The following is a 20,012-nucleotide window of genomic DNA, read 5'->3' on the forward strand; positions in this document are numbered from 1 at the left end:
CCATTATGGTTACATCCAAAATAATTAAATTGTTTTTATTTACATTGCATATGATTGTGAGTTTGTGTGTGTATTTGTGTTTTGCTTCAGTATTTATTCACATGGTCGAAATATATTACTTGAATTCAATATATTAGTATAAAGAAAATTGAGAAAAATATCCAATCAAAATGAGATTTTGGTGGGTTCCTTCAAATTTGCTTCCACAGACTAATTCGTTTGCTTTTTTGCTTGTTTGTTGTTCTCATATATTTAGGAGCTACAAAGTGATAGTCGATGATAATATATAACTATTTCCTTCACCAACTATTGATTGATTCGATCTCGTTGGAGTATTGAACTGTTGATTGTAAAATGACACTCTTCGATCTTGTTTACATGTAAATCTTTTTTCCATTCTCACGTGGTAATTTAGAGAAAAGATTGTCTTGGTTTTGGTTCAATCTGATGAGCGCATTGTATACTTTTAACTCCTCGTTTGATCATAAAAATGTGTCAACCTCTCGATATATTTCCTTTATAATTCTATTTAATGAATAAGATATTTAGTTTGAAATCTCAGATTTAAAAGTCTAGAACAATTCACATTAAAATAATTTTTTGGATTTTTTTCTCTACGCTTTGAGTAAATATTAATAACACTTTTTTTGGTTTGTTAGTTGTTGTTAACGCTATGAAGATAAATTGTAAAGTACTTCAAAATCACAACACTAATATGAAATTTATAAATTTGTATGTTCTCTTTTTTTCCACGTGAATCTTTTATGATAATAATGATAAATAATAAATCGGGATTCAACGAACGAAATTAAAATCGTAACTTTTTTTTTGGATAGGATGCAAGGGAAAAAGAATCCCAAGTTTTTCCATTATCATAATGTTTTAATATAGTAAAAGGATCACAATGGTTTAATATCTTTATTCTTTCGGGGATTTACATGGTTCTGTATAGTTCTGTTGCAAAATAAAAACGTCTTAGTGGGTAGAAAGATCGTAATCAAGACATACATGTCTAGATCTGTAGATCTATGACTAATGTGCACAGATTTTTTCCGAGGCCTTTTTTTTCGAAACGAAAAAAAGAGGACTTTTCCAACATTTTTTCTAAAATTAAGGATGAAATAAATTGAATGACATATAAATGATGATAAATAATCATTTTATCCAATTTGAATTTCATTTTTCTTGATTTTTTAATCATATTTTATGAATTTTTAAAGAAAAACGAGGACATTTCGATTAGAGGACCGCTATCAACAACGAGGACCGTCCTCCTGATACGAGGACGTCTGTGCACATTATCTATGACTATTTGAGTTTCTATTTGGGAAAAAGAGTTCCCCCCCCCAAGAAAAACGTATGTTAAACTGAAATGGGTGCTTGAAACGGAGAAGAAAGATTGGTAAAAATTAATTGATCTAGATCAACTATCATGGGGCATACAACGTGTATACATGCTACAATATATGCATGGATATCGTATAATAATGCCTGGATTTCGCCAAAGAAAAGAGAATTCCAGCGAAAAGTCATTAATTTTTATGTAAATAGTTCATGTTGGATAAACGTATTATACCGCCATAGGCTGTACTGTTGTGTGATCCATTCATAATTTTTATCATTTCCTCCTGCGGTTTTGTGTGTGTGTGTTTGTGTTAACAAATCGAATAAAATGTAATGCTAGTTGCTCCAGGCAATGTTCATGTCAAATCATCGAGATTACGGATTTCGACACACACAGCAAGTAAGAGAAGAGAAAACGAACAAATAAAAATGGCAGTACATTTGCTGAATGACTTCCACTAACCTGTAATTAATTTGTTTTATGATTGCCATTTACTTGTAATGCTGTTTCCGTGGCACGTATATATCATTTTATTGCAAACTTATTTCTGATTATCAATTCCACCTGCTCACCTAATTTATAATCACTACAGTGTTTGTTTTGTTTTTTTTTTATGTTGTTGTTGTTTTATTTTGTTGACAGCGCCAATGCACCTTTCGCTTTGTGTTATCGCTTTGTAAATCTTAATTGCTACAAAGTTTCAGTTTCCTTCAAAAATAGTTCCAAGACATCTAGATGTTGCTTGGCATTGTTATTGTGTGGCGTTGCACATACACTATATATATGTATATTTTTGTTCAGTTCGTAAGCATTATCTAGATGCCGGAATAACTTTGGTATGCTACGTGCGATTCGGTTAAAAATAAAAAAAAACACAACTCAAGCCCGCTCGAGTTTAGTTTTGTTTGACTTATTATTTTTGGTTGTTGTTGTTGTCTGTTAATTTAAATTCTCTTTTAACATAAATTCAATGTAAACTAAGAGTATTTGAAGCTTAGTCGAGTTTGTTTAGTGTGGGGTTGCCTTAAATCTGTCTACCTCACTCAATCCCTAAATGTAATGCTTCACTGTTTCAAATGAAATGCCACGTTTTATTGCGACACAAAGACCATTTAATTAAAAATTGCTTCTTTTTTTCTTTGTAGTTTGAGTTTTGGTCATCGGGGCACTGATTAATTGGACGAAGGCAAAAGTTTTTTTTTCAATATCTTTTTGTTTTTGTTTTTGTAGGGCACGTTTACAACAAATATTAAATATTCTTATTATTGTTCTCAATCTGCTTCTTATTTAGTGTATCTAGTTGTAATTCAGTATTTCATCATGTTAATCTAAGACACGTTCAATGTTATTTCTTTTTTCTTCGGTTTTGAATTTGAAAGGTTCTTTTGTTTGTTTAGTAACAATTTGTAGAAGAAATTTGTTATTTGTAATTTGAAATATGAATTCATAGTAAATAGTAAAGGTATATATATATTCTGATCATTAATATAATTTCTTTGTACTCTCTTCAATTGTTCAAGTACATTTCGTCACCTGAATAAAATCTATCTCTGTTTGTGTTGTGTTGTGTCGTGTTGTGTTGTGTGTGTGACACAATTGGTTTCATATATGGAAATTCCAAAAAAACGGATACTACATTTCTTGTTTATAGAGTGTGTATTATGTTTTTATCATTTAATCTGTTTTTGCTTCTGCTTCTGTTGCTTGATATCATCTTCTATTAGATTCACAACATAATGACATCAATATTTCGCAAAAAATTATTAAATCGAATGGGAGAGAAGAGATCTAAGCCTCTTGCACAATACAATCATATTTTATTCATTTAGATTTTATTTATGTGTTTGTTGTCCATGCTTGTGTGTATATAAACTAATATGGAAGGTAACGTTTCCTGAGTGTGAAAGAAGAAGTAGAAAGTATATCTATAGAACTAAGCCATTGAATAATAGAACAGGTTGAATTACCAGAGAGATATAAACGTGAGGATTGTAATTATATTGTTTGTTTTGTTTTGTTTACGTATACATATGATCCTCGGTTGATTGCACCAAGATAAAACCTTGACAATGATACACGGTAATTCAAACAAAACAGAAAATCTATAACTTTGTTATCGAATACAGAAAAAAAAAACCGGAAAGAAAGAGAAAAAAATCGTACTATGAATATCAAGTGTTTGCCATTCTTGAAACGAATCTATCGTCTCATCTCGAATCACTTTTAGATGCTTCTTCCTTTCGTCAATATTGTTATTTAAAGATAAACTAGATCCAATCTTTAGTATCTTTTGTCAATGTCAATATGTTCTTTAGTTACATGTTTCAATCGGTTTATTAGTATATGTTAACATATGTTACGTCTGCCTCACGTGAATTTTTTCACCCCGTGAAATTACTGAGGCTTCGTTTCGTCTCAAATTTTTCCAACTTGAACAATGCCATCCATGATATCTAACTGAAGATTGTGTACGCTGCCTCTGTGTTTTGCTAAGCGTGCGTTGATTGCATCACTGCACAAGAGAGAGAGAGAAAAAAAAATTTGGCAAAAAGCAATATCGATTAGTTTGATGGCGTTTGAATATGTTGAGATGATGACAACTTACGCATCACCCGTCGAAGCGAAGGCAGCAAATGATTCTCGTCTGTTACGGCCGAAAAGTGTTTGTGGAACGCGAGTGAATGTCACAATCGAGTGTCGTCGACCAGATGAAGTAGACGCCTGGAAAATAGTGCAAAAAAAAACCAACACGAATTGAATGCTTTATGCAATGCACTTGAATCAAGGACAATTCGACTCAAATAGATACGAGATTATTTTTAGATGATAAGACATGGTTCGGGGGGAGAGAAGGTTTTTATAAAAAAGCGCTAAAATTACCTGAGATAGTTTTGCTAGAAATGCCATTTCACTTGTAGAGGGTGCATTGTCGCCGCCATCTGAGAGCCGACGCACTTGACTGGCCATTATGCCACTTGTGCACTGTATGTTTGGTAAAGAGTGTTTTCGTGTTTCGCGAGGATCTCGAAATGGTGACAACAAATACGGATTGTCTGGTGAGTCTTTGTCATCGTCCACTTCCTCTTCGATTGACTTGGGCGATGTGGGCTCATTTTCCAACTCCTCAGACTCATCCACCACGATCAATGGTTCGTCGACACTCACTTTGAATGCTGGTGTGAATGATGCTCGCCGCATTTTTGTTTATCGATGTTGATTTTTCCCTTGGTTTACAATGAATACGTATCAAACGTAACTAAATACCCTGCTGAAGTTTATTGACCAGCTGAAAACAGTTTAACATTTTTTTTTTTAGAATTTCAACCGTGACATTTTAGAATTTGAAATATCTATTTCTATCGATGTTATTTGAAAGTCAACTCGTGGCAATGAATATTTAGGTCTGTCCTACTTCCTTTATAATTTGATTCTATTCAAATGTGCTCCTCGTTTCAAAGTTTTCCCCAATTTATCCAATTTTAATTATAGCGAAGCGTTTTTTTTTCGGGGGTTAGTTTAATAAAAGTTTATGAGCGGCATACGAAAATCATTCCAGGCCCTATCCTCGACTGTCTATCAGCCACTCTAAACAAATTTCACAAACCATCTTGGACAGTTACTCGGTTTCAGTATATCCAAATGCACCGCAGATTATTTTTAACTTAAACGATTTTTTGTTCGGCGTGTGTGAGTGTGATATAGTTATATGTATACAATCAAGCTAAATGTGTCCTTTTCAGAGATTCACAAACGCTTTGCGATGTACATCAGAGTGACGAGAGAGATAGAGTCTGATGTTGTGATGACTTTGCGAATATTGAATATACCGACATATTTGTAGAAATATCCCACAAATCGATAATTTATTTTCAGCAATGTTGACTTTGTTCTCAGGCATTATAGGCACAGTGACTCATGCACACTGGTTGAATGTATGTTCAACATACACTACCGTGCAAAAGTTTGGAACCACTAGGTATTTTTCATACAAATTGACCATTTTTGGTGGACTCATTAACATATTTCGGAAACACCTGCACTCTTGATATTTTGTGCATAGTTTTTACAACGTTTCAATAGTAAATCACAGAGGTTTTATCAAAAAATATTCATGAATTTCCAAAATATATCAATTTGAATTTGTACTGTGTGAAAAATGATCAAATTTGTATGAAGATTAAAACAGATCAAATTCAAATTGATATATTTTTTAAATACGTGAATATTTTTTGATGAAACCTCTGTGATTTACTATTGAAACGTTGTAGAAACTATGCACGAAATATCAAGAGTACAGGTGTTTCCGAAATATGTTAATGAGTCCACCAAAAATGGTCAATTTGTATGAAAAATACCTAGTGGTTCCAAACTCTTGCACGGTAGTGTACATGGAAAATTACAACCACATTTCATGCTGAATGACAATTGGCAGTGTTTCTTTTTTTTCAAGTAATACATCCAATTGCTTTTGAAAACAGCTTTTTTATCTACAAAATGTTTTTTTGTTAATTTAATTAATGTTTCTAATGTGTTCTTCATTAAGCCAAATTAACGCTTTTTGTAAGGAAGACGTGGATATTGGATATTATCACACACAAAATCGCCCTTACAAAATGAATCGCGTGTAGGTATTTATGAGGAGCTCTCATCACACACACACACACACACACACATACTCGAAGTTTATCACGAACAAGGAAACTTCAAGTGTTGTGTATGTTTCCGAAGTGTTTATAATTACTGTCTGCCGAGATAATTGCTCATTTGTTTCTCAATCCGTCCATAGATAGCATATTAAGCGGTTTTTTGGCATTGGAAAGCGCTCCACTGAGAGAGGGGTGAAAGGAAATATTCCAACCCTGCGTTGTAAATGTTTTCATTGCAGATGATTTTGTGAATTGTCCAACCATGGTTGGAATATTGATAGCATTTTCGCACTTGTCAAATTCCAACCATGGTTGGACAATTCACAAAATCATCTGCAATGACAACATTTACAACGCAGGGTTGGAATATTTCCTTTCACCCTTTTCTCAGTGTTTGAATAGCTGCAGATTAGACTTCCACCGAAGTGGTGTAGTTTTGCCCAAATGCTCGATTCGAAATGTGATTTGCTTATCAAAACCGCATGAAGGTAAAACCACCAATTAAACGTGTGGTATACATTTTTCGTATTCAAGGTACTTCAAGTTCACGGTTTTTGTACGCTTGCCCGATTTCACAACAAGTTTTGATTTGTAAATTCAACTTTGAAATACTTTCATCGATAGAAAAGGGATGACGATTGAAGTGAAAAGCTTGATTTTGCCAAAAGTTTTGCCTCAAAATGATATTGTTTTGAAAGTTAAGTTTGAACTTTAAAAAAAATGTGTATTTTTATTGTGCATCATAACTGTCTTATGGAATGTTCGATGAAACTCAAATATACCTTTTCTCAGTGTGTTGAACATACCAAAGTAGCGCAAATATATTCTTCGCAATACATCCAATTTGGTTTCGTTAAGAAAATGTTGCCTAAGAATACATGGCTCGCTCGCATTCCTGACGCGAGATAAGTTAACATAGCTGTTATGTTCAAAGCACAAGTGGCAAAACTAACCAAAACACTTGAGGCAAATTTAAATGACAAATTACTGCTTTCATGTCGTGCAAAACTCTCCAACGAGAGATGTCGTGAGCTTTTCATCATTTTTTCCGTTTCTTCTTCTTTTCTCTCTTTCCCCGTTGCTGTTCCGCTGTATTGATTTTTTTTTTCTGCTCAAACAAACTTTTTCTTTTGTCCTTTTCAATTACTTTCATCTTTTTATTATTCTCAAAGTCTTTTTTTGCGATGTTTTCTTCTTATTTCTTTGCAGAGCCAGGAAAAAAATTAGATCCTAATTCCTATCTATATTCTCTAAAGTAACTTCGAATATTTCCTTTTCTCCTTCGTGCTTTGCTTCATTATTGTAGAAAATTCAATAAGGTTATGAATAAATTTTATCGACACATTTAAAATTCATTTTGCACGAATTGCGAGAGAAAAAAATCACGCTGCAAACGAGTATTTCCTTTTTGATAAAATGTAAATGGAAGCACCGATTTCTACGTACTTTTCAGTTGAATCTGTGAGTTGAATACCATACGTTCTTTCGTTTGAATATCGCTTTATATATATTTTTCTCTTAACAGTTAACCATCTCGGGATCTTTCATAAATAAACACTTGAAACATCTTTAGACTCAGATAAGCGTAAGAGATCAATCTTTCGTATCCTGTGCTGGACTCGGGTCGTTTTTGAACTTGGACTCGGCTTTCAGTACTATTCCACTTATGAACTTCACAATAATAAGCAAAATTTTGAAGATAATTACGTTTAAGAACACATTTAACAAAATGCAAAAGATTCAAGTCTTTTATTTTTACACTTTCGCACAAATCAAAATCGGTGTAAATCGCATGAAAAGAAATTGTCCCGAACAAACGAGATGAAGCGTTTAAAATTCACTCAAAAATTCAATGCTCTTATTGTTCATTCGACATTTGGTTCACAACTGCAAAATTATGCTGAATATATGCAATCATCGACAAATACACACACTATGTGTGGCACACACTGAGAGTAAACTTAATAAACACAAATTCAAGGTGAACTGAAGGCATCTGGATGCGACACTTTTATTATTATTATTTTTTTGCTCTTTATTCACTTCTTTCGTGTATTTTCTGTGTGTATCCAAAGAGTATATGATTTCCCTTATTTTTTACAAACAGTTTATGCTCTTGATACTCCAGCAGAGAACACTCTTTTCTACCTGTCTGAAGAACAGACGAAGGCACATATGCCTGTAGCTCATATAGAACATATAATATTCTGGGATGTCGTATCGGTATACACATGAATACAACGAACCATTTACCATTTGCTATAAAAGTGCTTAGAAAAGTGGACGACTCTATCTCTCTCTTAGCCAGCCTGCCTGCCTGCCTGCCAGTTAGCCAGCCAGTCTTTGTACTTGAGTATGTGTGAGTGTGTGCGTTGTGTGAGTGAGTGAGGAATTAAGTGACTGTGTGTGAGATGCGAATGTATTTAAAGCTTGTTTCGATATGCTCTCAGATGGAAATTTCAATGGAGCAAAAAAGGAAAACGAGAAAATATTTATCAAGACCGAAACGATGTGTCAGAGAAAGATGGAAACTCAATGCTCGATATACACAGCCGAATGAACAAGAAGTATAGCATGTAAAAAAAGAAGAAGAATAAATAACGAGTAGATTTTGCTCTTTGTTGGATGGATGGATACTGCGCAGACACACATTCTTCTCTTATTTTTTTTTTTGATTAAACACACTTGTTAGTTAAATGTTGTCGTCATACAAGGGCTTTTCAACATGCTTTTTGAAAACGGCAAAGCAACAACATGAAAACCATCGTAACAGGTAATAATAATAGAATGTCTAAGTTTATTGCTGTGTATGTGCGTGGCTTTCCGTTTTTTTTTTTCTAAAATATTATTGGTATGAAGCATTGAGGCAATGTAAACGTATATTCGGCAAAATAAAGCGTCTATACCTGAATAGCACACCAAATCAACCAACCACTTGCGTCACTTTGGCTATCATTTTCGTGGAAAAAAACAACATTTGAATAATATTATGAGGGGAAATTTCCTGTTGAAGAGAAAACAATGTATTATGCAGAGCACAAATTCTAAACCAATTTTTAAGTTGCCGTCAGAAATAGACATAGCGATTTTTTTTTCTCCTTTATTTTCCAGTTTATCTACTGTTTTTAATGAAGATATCAACCATTATCTACCGATTTACTAACATTTTCCTTAATTAGAAAAATGACTCAGGCTTTTGGTATAATGTAAAATTTTCAATTTAGGCTCGGCTTTCCATATATGAACAAAATACGGAGCATTTTCAAGTTCCATATAAATAGCATTGAAGCAAAAACATCATTTACGGACCCCAATATTCCGCCCAGAGCCTTCAAATGAAATGACAGTATGAATTTTTTAAATAACACTTCTTGTTTCAGCCTTGAACTATAATCAATGAAAGTTGTAAATTTTTTCATACGCTAACATTACTATTCAACGTCGGAACTATGGAACTAGCGCTGCAAACAGTGACACTGTAGCAGCCGAACCTGCTGTGCAATCAAACACACTCGCAAACTTTCTTTTCACAGAGAAGAAAATGGTTGAGAATGCTACGTGCTTGTTAACGAACGGTTTTAATTGTAGAGCCTCATTTTTCTCTCCTTTGAGACACATATTCCATTATTTTAGATCACGTTCAGGAGAGTTCATCGTTATGTTGTTCTCGCATGATTTTTTTCTCTCTTTCTCTCTCTCTCACTCTCTCTTTCTCTCTCTAATTAGTAAACGCTGAAGCATTTCAATCCATTTCGTATGGAACAGTAATTACATTCACACATTCAAGGAATGTGAGTATTTGACTGCCGTACTGTTAGTGGATATAAAACACCATGAATTGTATGAAGCATATAATGCAACGGTAATACACTTTCAAGTTATAATTTTGCCGCTAATGCGACGTGTCTTGTGATACGTATACCGCGTTCGCGCAAACTTCTGAAAGAAAAACCTAAAGAGGAAAAACTTGAGAAAGAAGAAAATGTAAGAAGAAAAACTGCAATTACGTTTGAGAAAACCCAAGAAGTGTATATATTTCATGTTGCTGGTTCTGTTCATTGATACACCTCTACCAATAAGCTTATATTTCGAATAAAGCGAATCGAATTTCTCCGCATTCATCTCAGAGTAAATTAATAATTAAAGCAAAATTAGACCCATTTCGTCTGGTTTGGTTGGCGGAACACGCCAATTATACAAATAATATTGTAGGTTACCATCACCGATACCGAATTTAAGTTCGCGCAAAAATTTCGTATTGTCCATGACATCAAGTGCATTGAAGACATCAAAATTGTCGGCTTTTGCTGCAATCAATGCATCGTTCATCAGATCACACCATGGCGTTTTCGTTGACACATTGTAGAACGAATAGGCGGCCCGAATCAGTTTATGCGTCGGATGATGCATTACCGTCGATGGAAGCGCATAAAAGCTAACCAAGTCGGTGATGACACCATTCGGATCGGCAACCACATACGCTGAGATGATTCCATTTTTCGGTAAGAACCAATGCTTAAACTCCTCCTCCGAGAAGATCGGTGTCAATTTGAATGTTTTCAAATAGTTTGCAAGCAATTTAAATGCTTGTGGTATGTCCTTTTTCGTCATTTGCCGGAAGCCCGGTGTGACGGGTGCATCAGGTAATTTGTACAATTTGATCGTACGTTGCATGGTCATGTTTCGCGACAAACTCGAGAATTTGATCTAAATTTTGGGGATTAAAATACGGGATTTAGTCGGGAAAAGTAAGGAATTGAGAAGAGAACAATTTCAATATTCGGCACGGTCTATTTGTACGATAAAAATCGTACAAAATTTACTTTTAGCCTCAGAGGCTATTCGTACGGTGAATTTCAGAATTTCGTACGAATAGATATAGAGCCTAAACGTACGGATCGTACGAATAATTTTTCTGCGTATGTTTAGTCTCCATGTCTATTCATACGAAATTCTTAAATCCATCCGTATGAACGAAAAAAATGATTCTGTTTCGAAAAATGGAAGCAATAAACAAAAAAAAGAACAACAACAACAAACCAATTTGATTACTCATTTTTGGTGAATTGTGTTTGGGCTGCAAATCATGATGGAAATCAAACTGATTGATTGTACTGTCTTCAAGTGCAAAAATCAACACGGTCTGTCTGCGTGAAAAATAATAATTGCTCATTCGACAATTTCGGATTCAAAACAATCGATTGTAGACCGATCAACTGTTTTGAACCCAAAATTGCCGAATTAGCAATTAATTTCGTTCACGCAGACAGACCGAGTTGATTTTTGCACTTGAAGACAGTACAATCAATCAGTTTGATTTCAATCATGATTTGCAGCCCAAACACAATTCACCAAAAATGAGTAATCAAATTGGTTTGTTGTTGCTGTTTTTTGTTTATTGCTAACATTTTTCGAAACAGAATCATTTTTTTTGTTTATACGGATGGATTCAAGAATTTCGTATGAATAGACATGGAGACTAAATATACGGAGAAAAATTATTCGTACGATCCGTACGTTTAGGCTCTATATCTATTCGTACGAAATTCTGAAATTCACCGTACGAACAGCCTGTGAGGCTAAAAGTAAATTTTACCGTACGAATAGACCGTGCCTCAATATTCACCTGAATCAATTTCTTTGGGTTCAATGATCTGTGCCAATAACGACAAGTGGCAATTGGTTTGGGTAGAACAACGCCCGCTGTGTAAACGGCTTGAAAGATGCCAGTCAAATTGACTCGACGGGTGATTTCACGGATGAGTACGGGTGCAACACGTTTTGACCGAAGCTTTTTGTGAACACATAGAAAATTGATTTCAACAATCTTCTCCGTTTTGTCATAGATACGAATATGACCAGGAATAGCTGAGATGAAACCGACGAGCAATCCGGATTTTACGACACGAACGCCCACATGCCAATCTGGAAAAAAAAAATCGATAAACATTGTTATATTCGCGGAGTGTGAATGAGCTGAAAAGTATATGTACCTGGACGCCATCCGGGTGGTTGAAGTGCCCATTTTAAGAAATCTGGTTGATAATCGAAACGGAACATTGCATCGTCGTCTTCGACGTAATTCTCGTTCAACAACGTGTACAGTTCGGCCAGAATCAATGGATCGTCCAATTTCATAGTTTCCCATTTGAAACCGTCGGGCAATGCATAGGGATCGGCACGAATTTCAGCAACCTCCTTGTTTGGTTCGATGGCTTCACTTTTTTCGACCACTTCGTCGAACTTTGGAACCGGTTGTGTTGACCAGAATTTAAACGATTTTGTCATTGCTTCTTGTGGCGTTTTTGCTGCATCACGCAACAACGCTGGCAGCATATTTGGATTCGATTTGTATTTGTACGCTTCGTCCAATAAACTTTTCAGTTTTGCTTCATCAATCAAATCGGCTGCCTCAGTTGCGATGGCCGCACCGCCGGCCGCAACATCAGCCTCTGTCTTTTCATTTTGTTCGTTGGAACCATCTTTTTCAGCGACTGCATGTTCCGCACCCAATTGATTCTTTGCTTTTTGTCGACGTTCCTTTTTCTTCGACTGCGTACTTGGTTTTGATGATGCCGTATTCTCGCTATCGTTGGTCACGTTGACATCATTTTTATTTGAGTCACCCATCGGGAACTGAATTGGTTTCGATTTAAATTTGTAAACAATTGAATGGATATCGCGATGATTGAATATCTATATAATCAATATCAATTAGAACTAATGTATGTGCAAAAGTGTGGCGAGAACACTTGACTTTGACAACCGGTCTCGTACAAATTTTTTTTTCTCTTCTTCTCTTCAACGCATCGATTAGTAACGCAAACAAATTTTCGTGTTGCCATAATGGCCAACGTAATCAAATTAATTTCAATGGGTTGAATTAAAATATGATGAAAAAAATTACGATTTTACTTTGAATATTTCATCGTTTTTCAACATTCATTTTGTAATTTATTTTATATTATTCATTGTTTTCCTCTTTTTTTACATACAAAACAGTCCTCAGTACCTCGACGTCAAACCTTTAACGCATATCAACGCATTCGTTCAATCGCCTGTCATTGCCGGACTTGTTTCGTTCAATTCTGCGTTGGCAACCCCAATTCAACGTACATTGACTCCGTCGAACCGTTTGACAGGTCTTTACATTTTTGTTGGCGTGCAAGTAAGTGCGATCCGAATTTCATAGTGCGAAAAAATCGAAAAATATTCCAATCATCCTTGTAATTAAACTGAAAATTTTTCTAGAAAATTATTCATTGCACAAATCTCGTTCGATTGAATAGTGAATTTAATAATTTTCGATAATTTTTCGCTGAAAATTTCACATTTTTTCGGAAACAGTGTTGAAGCGATGTATTGATTCATGTTGTGACATTAATTTTGTTGTTGTAGGTAACAAAAAAAAAATCATTCAAGATGGGTAAGGGAAATAATATGGTTCCAAACCAGCACTTTCACAAGTACTGGCAACGTCATGTGAGAACCTGGTTCAACCAACCCGCACGCAAACACCGTCGTCGTGTTAACCGCATCAAGAAAGCCAAGGAAGTTTTCCCACGACCAGCTGCTGGCCCACTTCGTCCAGTTGTACGATGCCCAACAGTTCGTTACCACACAAAGCAACGCATTGGACGTGGTTTCACCGTTGAAGAATTGAAAGTAAGTTTGTGGTAGAGACACGATTTGTCTACAAAAATCGAGCAAAAATAAACGCTAGGCGAAATATGATTGTGAGCCACACATTGTGTGTGTGATACAAATGTCATTTTTGTGTGTTAGAATTGTGTGATGGTGAAGAAGTGATTATTTGTGAATAACATTTCCATTGCACATCGCGATAAGTTCGCATAATCATATTAAGTTCGTTCATTAATGGAAATTGTGTGTTTTTTTCCAACACTTCTAGGGTGCTGGTTTGACCGCAGGTTTTGCTCAAACCATTGGCATCGCCGTTGACCGTAGACGTCGTAACAAGTCGGTCGAAGGACAACAAGAGAATATCCAACGCTTGAAGGAATACCGCAGCAAGTTGATCTTGTTCCCAGTGCACGCTAACCGCAAATTGCGCAAAGGTGAAGCCACGGAAGAAGAACGCAAAACTGCCACACAATTCAAGGGACCAGTTCTGCCACTCACCAAACCAGTTGCAGAAGTTGAATTCCGTAAAATCACAGACGAAGAAAAGAAATTCAACGCTTTCCACACTTTGCGTCGTGTAAGTATTGCCATGAGATTTTTGATGGAGTGAAAAAACTATGAACATTGAGACAATCGATTAATGTGGCCATTTTCGTTTTCTTTCCATTTTTTAGGCTCGTGTTGATGCTCGTTTGGTTGGAATCCGTGCCAAGAAAGCCCGAGAAGCCGCCGAAAACGCTGAAAATGCAAAAACAAAGGGAAAATAAGAAGTTAACATCCGCATACTCTTACACAACAACAAGTGTATTCGTGTGAATGAAAACGGAAAAAAAATAAAAACTTTACTTCATATTTTCGGATAAACGAATGTTAAAAAATATTCGACCGTTGTGTTATTTATTTTGAATTATACGTTGCATTGTATTTTCATGATAATTGCTCAAGTAGATTTGGAAGCTAATAATCGCAGTAATCAACTGATTGAACTACAATCACCTCATTGAAAAATCTCCAACAATTGCTGTTTTCATTGTTAACCTATGTCATTTTCATTGTTCGAGACTCGCTAAGCTTCATCTCCAAGCCATTTTAGCATGCTTTAAAAATTATTCGTTTTATACCGGAATAATCTCGCATTAATTTTTTCTCAATTAAACATGCATAAAATCTGTATCATGAAAATCATAGAAAACTTGCCGGCTAATGTATGTACATAAATGTGCACATGCTTGTATCGTCCAGCACATGCAATACGATAAAATTGACAGATGGAAAAATGTGAGGTTAGGTTGAAAACACATCATACATATGTATGGAGTTTGACATTTTCAAGTCAAGTCAAGTCAAATTAACCTTAAACAGAATAGCGAACACACGTGTGTATCAGTCAAGTAACTCTCGTGCTCGTATTTATTTTGATTCATTTTCCTGTTCGAATATAGAATAAACCACAGAAATGGCGTTGAAGCGATTGAAAAGTAAGTATTCTTTTGAACAAGCACATAACTTATCTGGTTCATAAACATAAACGGATATTAATTGAAAAATTTGTGTGTGCTTCCATTTGTTTTTAGCCAAGCAATCCAAGCGAAAAACTTGCGCACAGAAATATAAAATTCTGAAGAAAGTGCGTGAACACAAGCGTAAAGTGCGTAAAGAAGCGCGCAAAAATCCAAAAGGTAAAGGTGCCAAAAGTAAATTGATACAAATACCAAACATTTGCCCATTCAAAGAGGACATATTGAAAGAGGTGGCCGAACATAAACAACGCAAGGAAGAGGAACGTCTACAGAAACGAGAAGAATGGAAATTGGAGAAAATTCAACAGAAACAAAAGAGCCGCGAAAAAACGCTCGAAGAAATGGTACAAGGTGCTGAAATGCGTGATGCCATTCACGATGCGCTGAACGATGGCAAAACAAATGCCAGTGACGGTGGCAAAGTGTATAAAGAAGCCAAGAATACAGAAAACTCGCTGCGTGCGTATTTCAAGGAATTTCGCAAGGTAATTGAAAATGCTGATGTTATATTAGAGGTGGTGGATGCACGTGATCCACTTGGAACGCGATGCGTTGAGGTGGAAAAAGCCGTCAAAGCAGCACCCGGTAACAAGCGTTTAGTTGTTGTACTCAATAAGGCCGATTTAGTGCCACGTGAAAATCTAGACAATTGGTTGAAATATTTGCGTCGCTCGGGACCAGCGACCGCATTCAAAGCCTCAACTCAAGATCAAAATAGTCGTTTGGGACGCCGAAAATTTGGCAAAGGTGCAAATACGGAAAAATTACTCCAAGGCTCACCTTGTGTCGGTGCTGAGCTTCTGATGTCAATGTTAGCAAATTATTGCCGTAACAAAGGTATCAAGACATCAATTCGGGTCGGTATTGTTGGCATACCAAACGTTGGTAAAAGTTCCATCATCAATTCGTTGACCCGCGGCCGAGCATGCAACGTTGGTGGCACACCAGGTGTTACAAGGTAAGGACTATATTTCAATGAAGTTCGAAACCACTTGATCAGCATTTTTTAGTTTTTATAGCGAATCGTTTTAAAGCAATTCCGTTCCATTCCACAGAGTCATGCAAGAAGTTGAGCTGGATTCAAAAATCAAATTGATTGATTGCCCGGGAATTGTGTTTACACAAACGAAAAATGACAGTGATCAAATTACCTCGAACACACTGAAAAATGCACAACGCGTTAGTGACGTGAAGGACCCATTCAAAGTAGCCGAATCGATTTTGCAACGTGCCAGCAAGAATTATTTCTGCCGTTTGTACGACATTTCGGAATACGACACACCGGAAGAATTCTTTGCGAAAAAAGCTGCTCGAATGGGTAAATTCCGTCGTGGTGGTGTGCCAGATGCCGAAGGAGCTGCTCGTAGTTTGCTGAACGATTGGAATACCGGAAAGATAAAATATTGCACTCAACCGCCCGAAACCGATTCCAGTGTACATATTAGCGCTTCAATTGTGAGTGACGAGGCTCGTGAATTCGATATCGATAACCTTGAACAAATGGAAACCGACGTGTTGAACCATTTTACGGTCAAAGTAGAAGAAGTTATGGAAGTGACAAGCTCTGGTCCGGTTCAAATGGATCAAAAAGCCCATATAATCGAAGATGAATCCGTCAGTAAAATGGAAGAGTCAGACGATGAAGATTCAAAACCAAAACGCAGTCGAAAAGCAGAAAAGAAAATCGATCCAGAAATGTTGCTAGAAGGTTAGTTGAAAAATTGATTTTATCCAAACACTTTCTTATCATTCTGAATATTTCATTAGGTAACCAGACGAGCAACAAAAACCTGAAAGAACTGCAAAAAAAGGCAAAGAAAAAAGGCAAACGCAACGAAAAGAAGGTAAACGCTGTCGCTGATGTGTTAGAGAATTTCTCACTCGATATGAGCGGTGGTGACCAAGACTACAGTTTTGAAGCGGATTTTAATTAAATTTCATATTTGATTGATCGAATCAAATAATTGTTTTAATTATTTTCATTTATATAGCAAATATATAACATTTATTAAAAACGTACGTCTTTTAAATGGTTTTTAGTCAAGGCATTGGTAGCATTGAATTTAGATTTGGTTTTTCCAAGTTGGCACCACTGTTGAAGCAACTTCAGTCTCCTTCATACAGGTTTTTTTTTTCAAAAATAAATAAATGATAAAAAAAGAAGATTGACATAAGACAAACGAACTGGAATTAACTGCATGAAAATCGTTGTTCAGGATTGAAATTCTGTGCCCGCATTTAAAATAAAAACCGATATCTTGCAGCATAAACAATGCAATACTATCTATGACCAATACATGCGCACTCAAACTCGTTCACCGTATACAATGTGTTATTGTATGGGCACAACTGTCAAAATGCTGAGCCAATCATGATAAATGGCGGCCTAATAGCGTTTTCTATTGGATTGCTTGCTATTCGTATGGAGTGTTTTGTATTTCGTGATTGGTCTCTAAAAATCTCATCGGTTTTTCATTGGTTTTTGATACCCCAAACAACTATTGGCAAACACGTGCTATTTGAATTAGTGCAAATTTGTTGTTTTGATCACATTCATTGTGCCGATAAAGTTTTACGGTTGAATTTGTGCGGATTTTTCGTAAAAAATTGTAATAAGATAAAAATTGAATGTGACAAAATGATGCAGTTCTAAGCAATTCCATGCACTTAATTGAAGTTGTAACAAATTGACGGTGTTGATTTAAGAAAATAAGATAAGACATTTGGTTTTAAGAAATTGGTCGCTTGGAATTATACGCAGAGGGAAGAAAAAATTGAAAACAATGATTTTCGTAAATAGGTGAGATTTGTGTTTGAACATTTGTACTGTAAAAATATACGACATAGATGGAAAATAGGTTAAATGTGAAGAAAATCCACTTAGATGGGATTATGAATAAAATCGTGCTGTTGAATGAAACGAATAATTTTTTTTTCACGAAAAGATAGAAGTGGTCCAAAGATTTTATTTGATTTTCATTTCATCAAATTTTCACTTTTCTCTCGTTTTGTTTGCTATGATATGACGTGTTGTGTTGATGCTATACACAGTGCAAAGAAAATCATGCGCAAAGTTTTACTCATTTCGACGATTTTTGTTGTAAAATAGAAGAAGTTGAAAATCGTTTCTGATCTTATTCATAAAAATTGAAGTCAATCTGGAATAGTGCATTAAAATAGTTTGGTTTTTCCTTTTGTTTCTCTGATGCATTATAATTTGTTCTATGAAGTATGACACTAGCGCCCTCTCTGCAAAATAAAACTAATTTTCTCTTGTGTGATTTCAGTGCTCAGGACACATCGAATGAGAACAACGACGGTGTAACTGATGAAAATGCCACACTCACAGAAGCTGAGGTGACGCTTGCGGGTTTTTGGCCGACAATAACCGACGAAATAAAACGGATCAAAACGGTCGATGCGAAAAATCAAGTATTACCATTGGCTCGAATCAAAAAGATCATGAAATTAGACGAAGATGTGAAGATGATATCGGCCGAAGCGCCTTTACTGTTTGCCAAAGCAGCCGAAATTTTTATTCATGAGTTAACATTACGTGCTTGGGTCCATACGGAGAATAATAAGCGCCGTACACTCCAGCGAAACGATATTGCCATGGCAATTTCCAAATTTGATCAGTTCGACTTTTTAATTGACATTGTGCCTCGAGAAGAAATTAAGCCCGTACGAAAAGAGACGACAACGACGACGATGACGGCAACGGCAGCAGCTCCAACCAAAACAAACTGTGATCAAGTGCAATATTATCTTCAGTTGGCACAACAGCATCAACAAGCACTACAGAACACGAACAATATGGCAGCGACGCAAACGGCAACAATGACCAATGCAAACACATTGAATGCACAAACGTTGCAAAACACAATTCAACTATCAACCGGGCAACTGGCGCCGATCACAACGATAAACGCAAATGGGCAACCACAGAATATTCTAGTCACAAATACGGGCCAACAGATTTCATCGGTTGGAGGTGTTGTCAATAATTTGGGTAAAGATTTTGATGCCATTTTGAATATGAATACTAAACGGAACGGAACCAAATGTAATTGGATGACTAATGTATGCTCGTGATTTTCTTTTCTTTTCAGGTGGTTTACAAGCAGCGGCACATCATCAAACGCAACCGCCCATTCAACTGCTCCAACAGATTGTCACACCAAATGGAGAAATTCAGCACATGCCAGTAAGTTGCAATATGGCTAACTTTTTATTCGATAGAAAAACTTCCATTTGATGACTATCAACTGTTTTTCTTGGAATATTCACCGTTGCAATACATTTCGTACTACATTTGATCTAATTCGTTGTCAAATTTTCTTTCCGCAGATAAACATTCCGCAAAATTTGCTACGTATGCAAGTACAAAATCAGAATCAGCAACCAATCCTGATATCAGCAGCTTCGCTACAAAATCAACTGCAAAATCAATTACAAAACCAACCTCAAACCATTCTTCAAATGGCACAATCACCACAAGGAGTCTATTTAAATCAAAACATCAATGATGAATAACAGAAAATCTTTAACTTCATGAATCTGAAGTAATTGAAAAAAAAGGAAAGTATGCTTTATCTTAGCTAAAAATTCGTTCAATTTTCTTGAACCAACGAAGAAAGATACCGTAAATTAAATGTTTGAAAGAGCATAACATTTATATTTCGAAAACTGTAAATCATGTGAAAACATTTTTTAATCTTTGTGTAAATTGTAATAAATGTTAGTTTGTGCTTAATAATGGTTTACCTGTTGTCATTTATGGTTTTGACAAATTGATTTGTCACCTTCAAAATAGATTTCTGAACATTTTGTACGAGGCGACCATATACAAAGTCC

General features: G+C 35.7%; 5 protein-coding genes across 5 annotated transcripts; 3 read left to right on the top strand and 2 right to left on the bottom strand.

Annotated features, from left to right (window-relative positions):
- Positions 1–6: 6 nt before the first annotated feature.
- On the bottom strand, positions 7–8,311 carry LOC129567648 (uncharacterized). Its single transcript, XM_055444754.1, has 4 exons — positions 7,438–8,311; positions 4,226–4,631; positions 3,951–4,066; positions 7–3,857 (listed from the first exon to the last, which is right to left on the bottom strand). The coding sequence occupies exons 2-4, from the start codon at positions 4,541–4,543 to the stop codon at positions 3,761–3,763; spliced, it is 531 nt and encodes a 176-aa protein (XP_055300729.1). The 5' UTR covers positions 4,544–4,631; positions 7,438–8,311; the 3' UTR covers positions 7–3,760.
- A 1,688-nt stretch (positions 8,312–9,999) lies between these two features.
- On the bottom strand, positions 10,000–12,781 carry LOC129567639 (glycylpeptide N-tetradecanoyltransferase). The gene is made up of 3 exons (XM_055444746.1): positions 11,985–12,781; positions 11,618–11,916; positions 10,000–10,698 (listed from the first exon to the last, which is right to left on the bottom strand). The coding sequence occupies exons 1-3, from the start codon at positions 12,619–12,621 to the stop codon at positions 10,132–10,134; spliced, it is 1,503 nt and encodes a 500-aa protein (XP_055300721.1). The 5' UTR covers positions 12,622–12,781; the 3' UTR covers positions 10,000–10,131.
- A 385-nt stretch (positions 12,782–13,166) lies between these two features.
- On the top strand, positions 13,167–14,515 carry LOC129567647 (60S ribosomal protein L13). The gene is made up of 3 exons (XM_055444753.1): positions 13,167–13,656; positions 13,904–14,212; positions 14,310–14,515. Exons 1-3 carry the CDS (start codon positions 13,414–13,416, stop codon positions 14,400–14,402), a joined length of 645 nt encoding a protein of 214 aa, XP_055300728.1. The 5' UTR covers positions 13,167–13,413; the 3' UTR covers positions 14,403–14,515.
- Positions 14,516–14,953: 438 nt separating this feature from the next.
- LOC129567637 (guanine nucleotide-binding protein-like 3 homolog) lies at positions 14,954–17,170 on the top strand. Its single transcript, XM_055444743.1, has 4 exons — positions 14,954–15,113; positions 15,210–16,113; positions 16,211–16,863; positions 16,923–17,170. Exons 1-4 carry the CDS (start codon positions 15,092–15,094, stop codon positions 17,087–17,089), a joined length of 1,746 nt encoding a protein of 581 aa, XP_055300718.1. The 5' UTR covers positions 14,954–15,091; the 3' UTR covers positions 17,090–17,170.
- A 352-nt stretch (positions 17,171–17,522) lies between these two features.
- LOC129567643 (nuclear transcription factor Y subunit gamma) lies at positions 17,523–19,914 on the top strand. Its single transcript, XM_055444750.1, has 4 exons — positions 17,523–17,955; positions 18,443–19,167; positions 19,268–19,362; positions 19,506–19,914. The coding sequence occupies exons 1-4, from the start codon at positions 17,939–17,941 to the stop codon at positions 19,689–19,691; spliced, it is 1,023 nt and encodes a 340-aa protein (XP_055300725.1). The 5' UTR covers positions 17,523–17,938; the 3' UTR covers positions 19,692–19,914.
- The last annotated feature ends 98 nt before the right edge of the window (positions 19,915–20,012 follow it).

Source organism: Sitodiplosis mosellana, unplaced genomic scaffold, assembly GCF_009176505.1.
Source record: "Sitodiplosis mosellana isolate CC-2019 unplaced genomic scaffold, AAFC_SMos_1.0 Smas_scaffold_12, whole genome shotgun sequence".
NCBI classification, from domain to species: Eukaryota; Metazoa; Arthropoda; class Insecta; order Diptera; family Cecidomyiidae; genus Sitodiplosis; species Sitodiplosis mosellana.

Excerpts from the sequence above, each read along its gene's own strand:
- LOC129567637 (XM_055444743.1), top strand. The coding sequence starts at position 15,092 with ATGGCGTTGAAGCGATTGAAAA. Across the intron at positions 16,114-16,210 it reads GGCACACCAGGTGTTACAAG|AGTCATGCAAGAAGTTGAGC; the intron begins GTAAGGACTATA and ends TCCATTCCACAG. Across the intron at positions 16,864-16,922 it reads TCCAGAAATGTTGCTAGAAG|GTAACCAGACGAGCAACAAA; the intron begins GTTAGTTGAAAA and ends ATATTTCATTAG.
- LOC129567648 (XM_055444754.1), bottom strand. The coding sequence starts at position 4,543 with ATGCGGCGAGCATCATTCACACCAGCATTCAAAGTGAGTGTCGACGAA. Across the intron at positions 4,067-4,225 it reads TTCTAGCAAAACTATCTCAG|GCGTCTACTTCATCTGGTCG; the intron begins GTAATTTTAGCG and ends ACTATTTTCCAG. Across the intron at positions 3,858-3,950 it reads TTCGCTTCGACGGGTGATGC|TGATGCAATCAACGCACGCT; the intron begins GTAAGTTGTCAT and ends TCTCTTGTGCAG.
- LOC129567643 (XM_055444750.1), top strand. Across the intron at positions 19,168-19,267 it reads AGGTGTTGTCAATAATTTGG|GTGGTTTACAAGCAGCGGCA; the intron begins GTAAAGATTTTG and ends TTTTCTTTTCAG. Across the intron at positions 19,363-19,505 it reads GAGAAATTCAGCACATGCCA|ATAAACATTCCGCAAAATTT; the intron begins GTAAGTTGCAAT and ends TTCTTTCCGCAG.
- LOC129567639 (XM_055444746.1), bottom strand. The coding sequence starts at position 12,621 with ATGGGTGACTCAAATAAAAATGATGTCAACGTGACCAACGATAGCGAG. Across the intron at positions 11,917-11,984 it reads ACCACCCGGATGGCGTCCAG|ATTGGCATGTGGGCGTTCGT; the intron begins GTACATATACTT and ends TTTTTTTTCCAG. Across the intron at positions 10,699-11,617 it reads ACCCAAAGAAATTGATTCAG|ATCAAATTCTCGAGTTTGTC; the intron begins GTGAATATTGAG and ends CCCAAAATTTAG.
- LOC129567647 (XM_055444753.1), top strand. The coding sequence starts at position 13,414 with ATGGGTAAGGGAAATAATATGGTTCCAAACCAGCACTTTCACAAGTAC. Across the intron at positions 13,657-13,903 it reads TCACCGTTGAAGAATTGAAA|GGTGCTGGTTTGACCGCAGG; the intron begins GTAAGTTTGTGG and ends CAACACTTCTAG. Across the intron at positions 14,213-14,309 it reads CTTTCCACACTTTGCGTCGT|GCTCGTGTTGATGCTCGTTT; the intron begins GTAAGTATTGCC and ends TCCATTTTTTAG.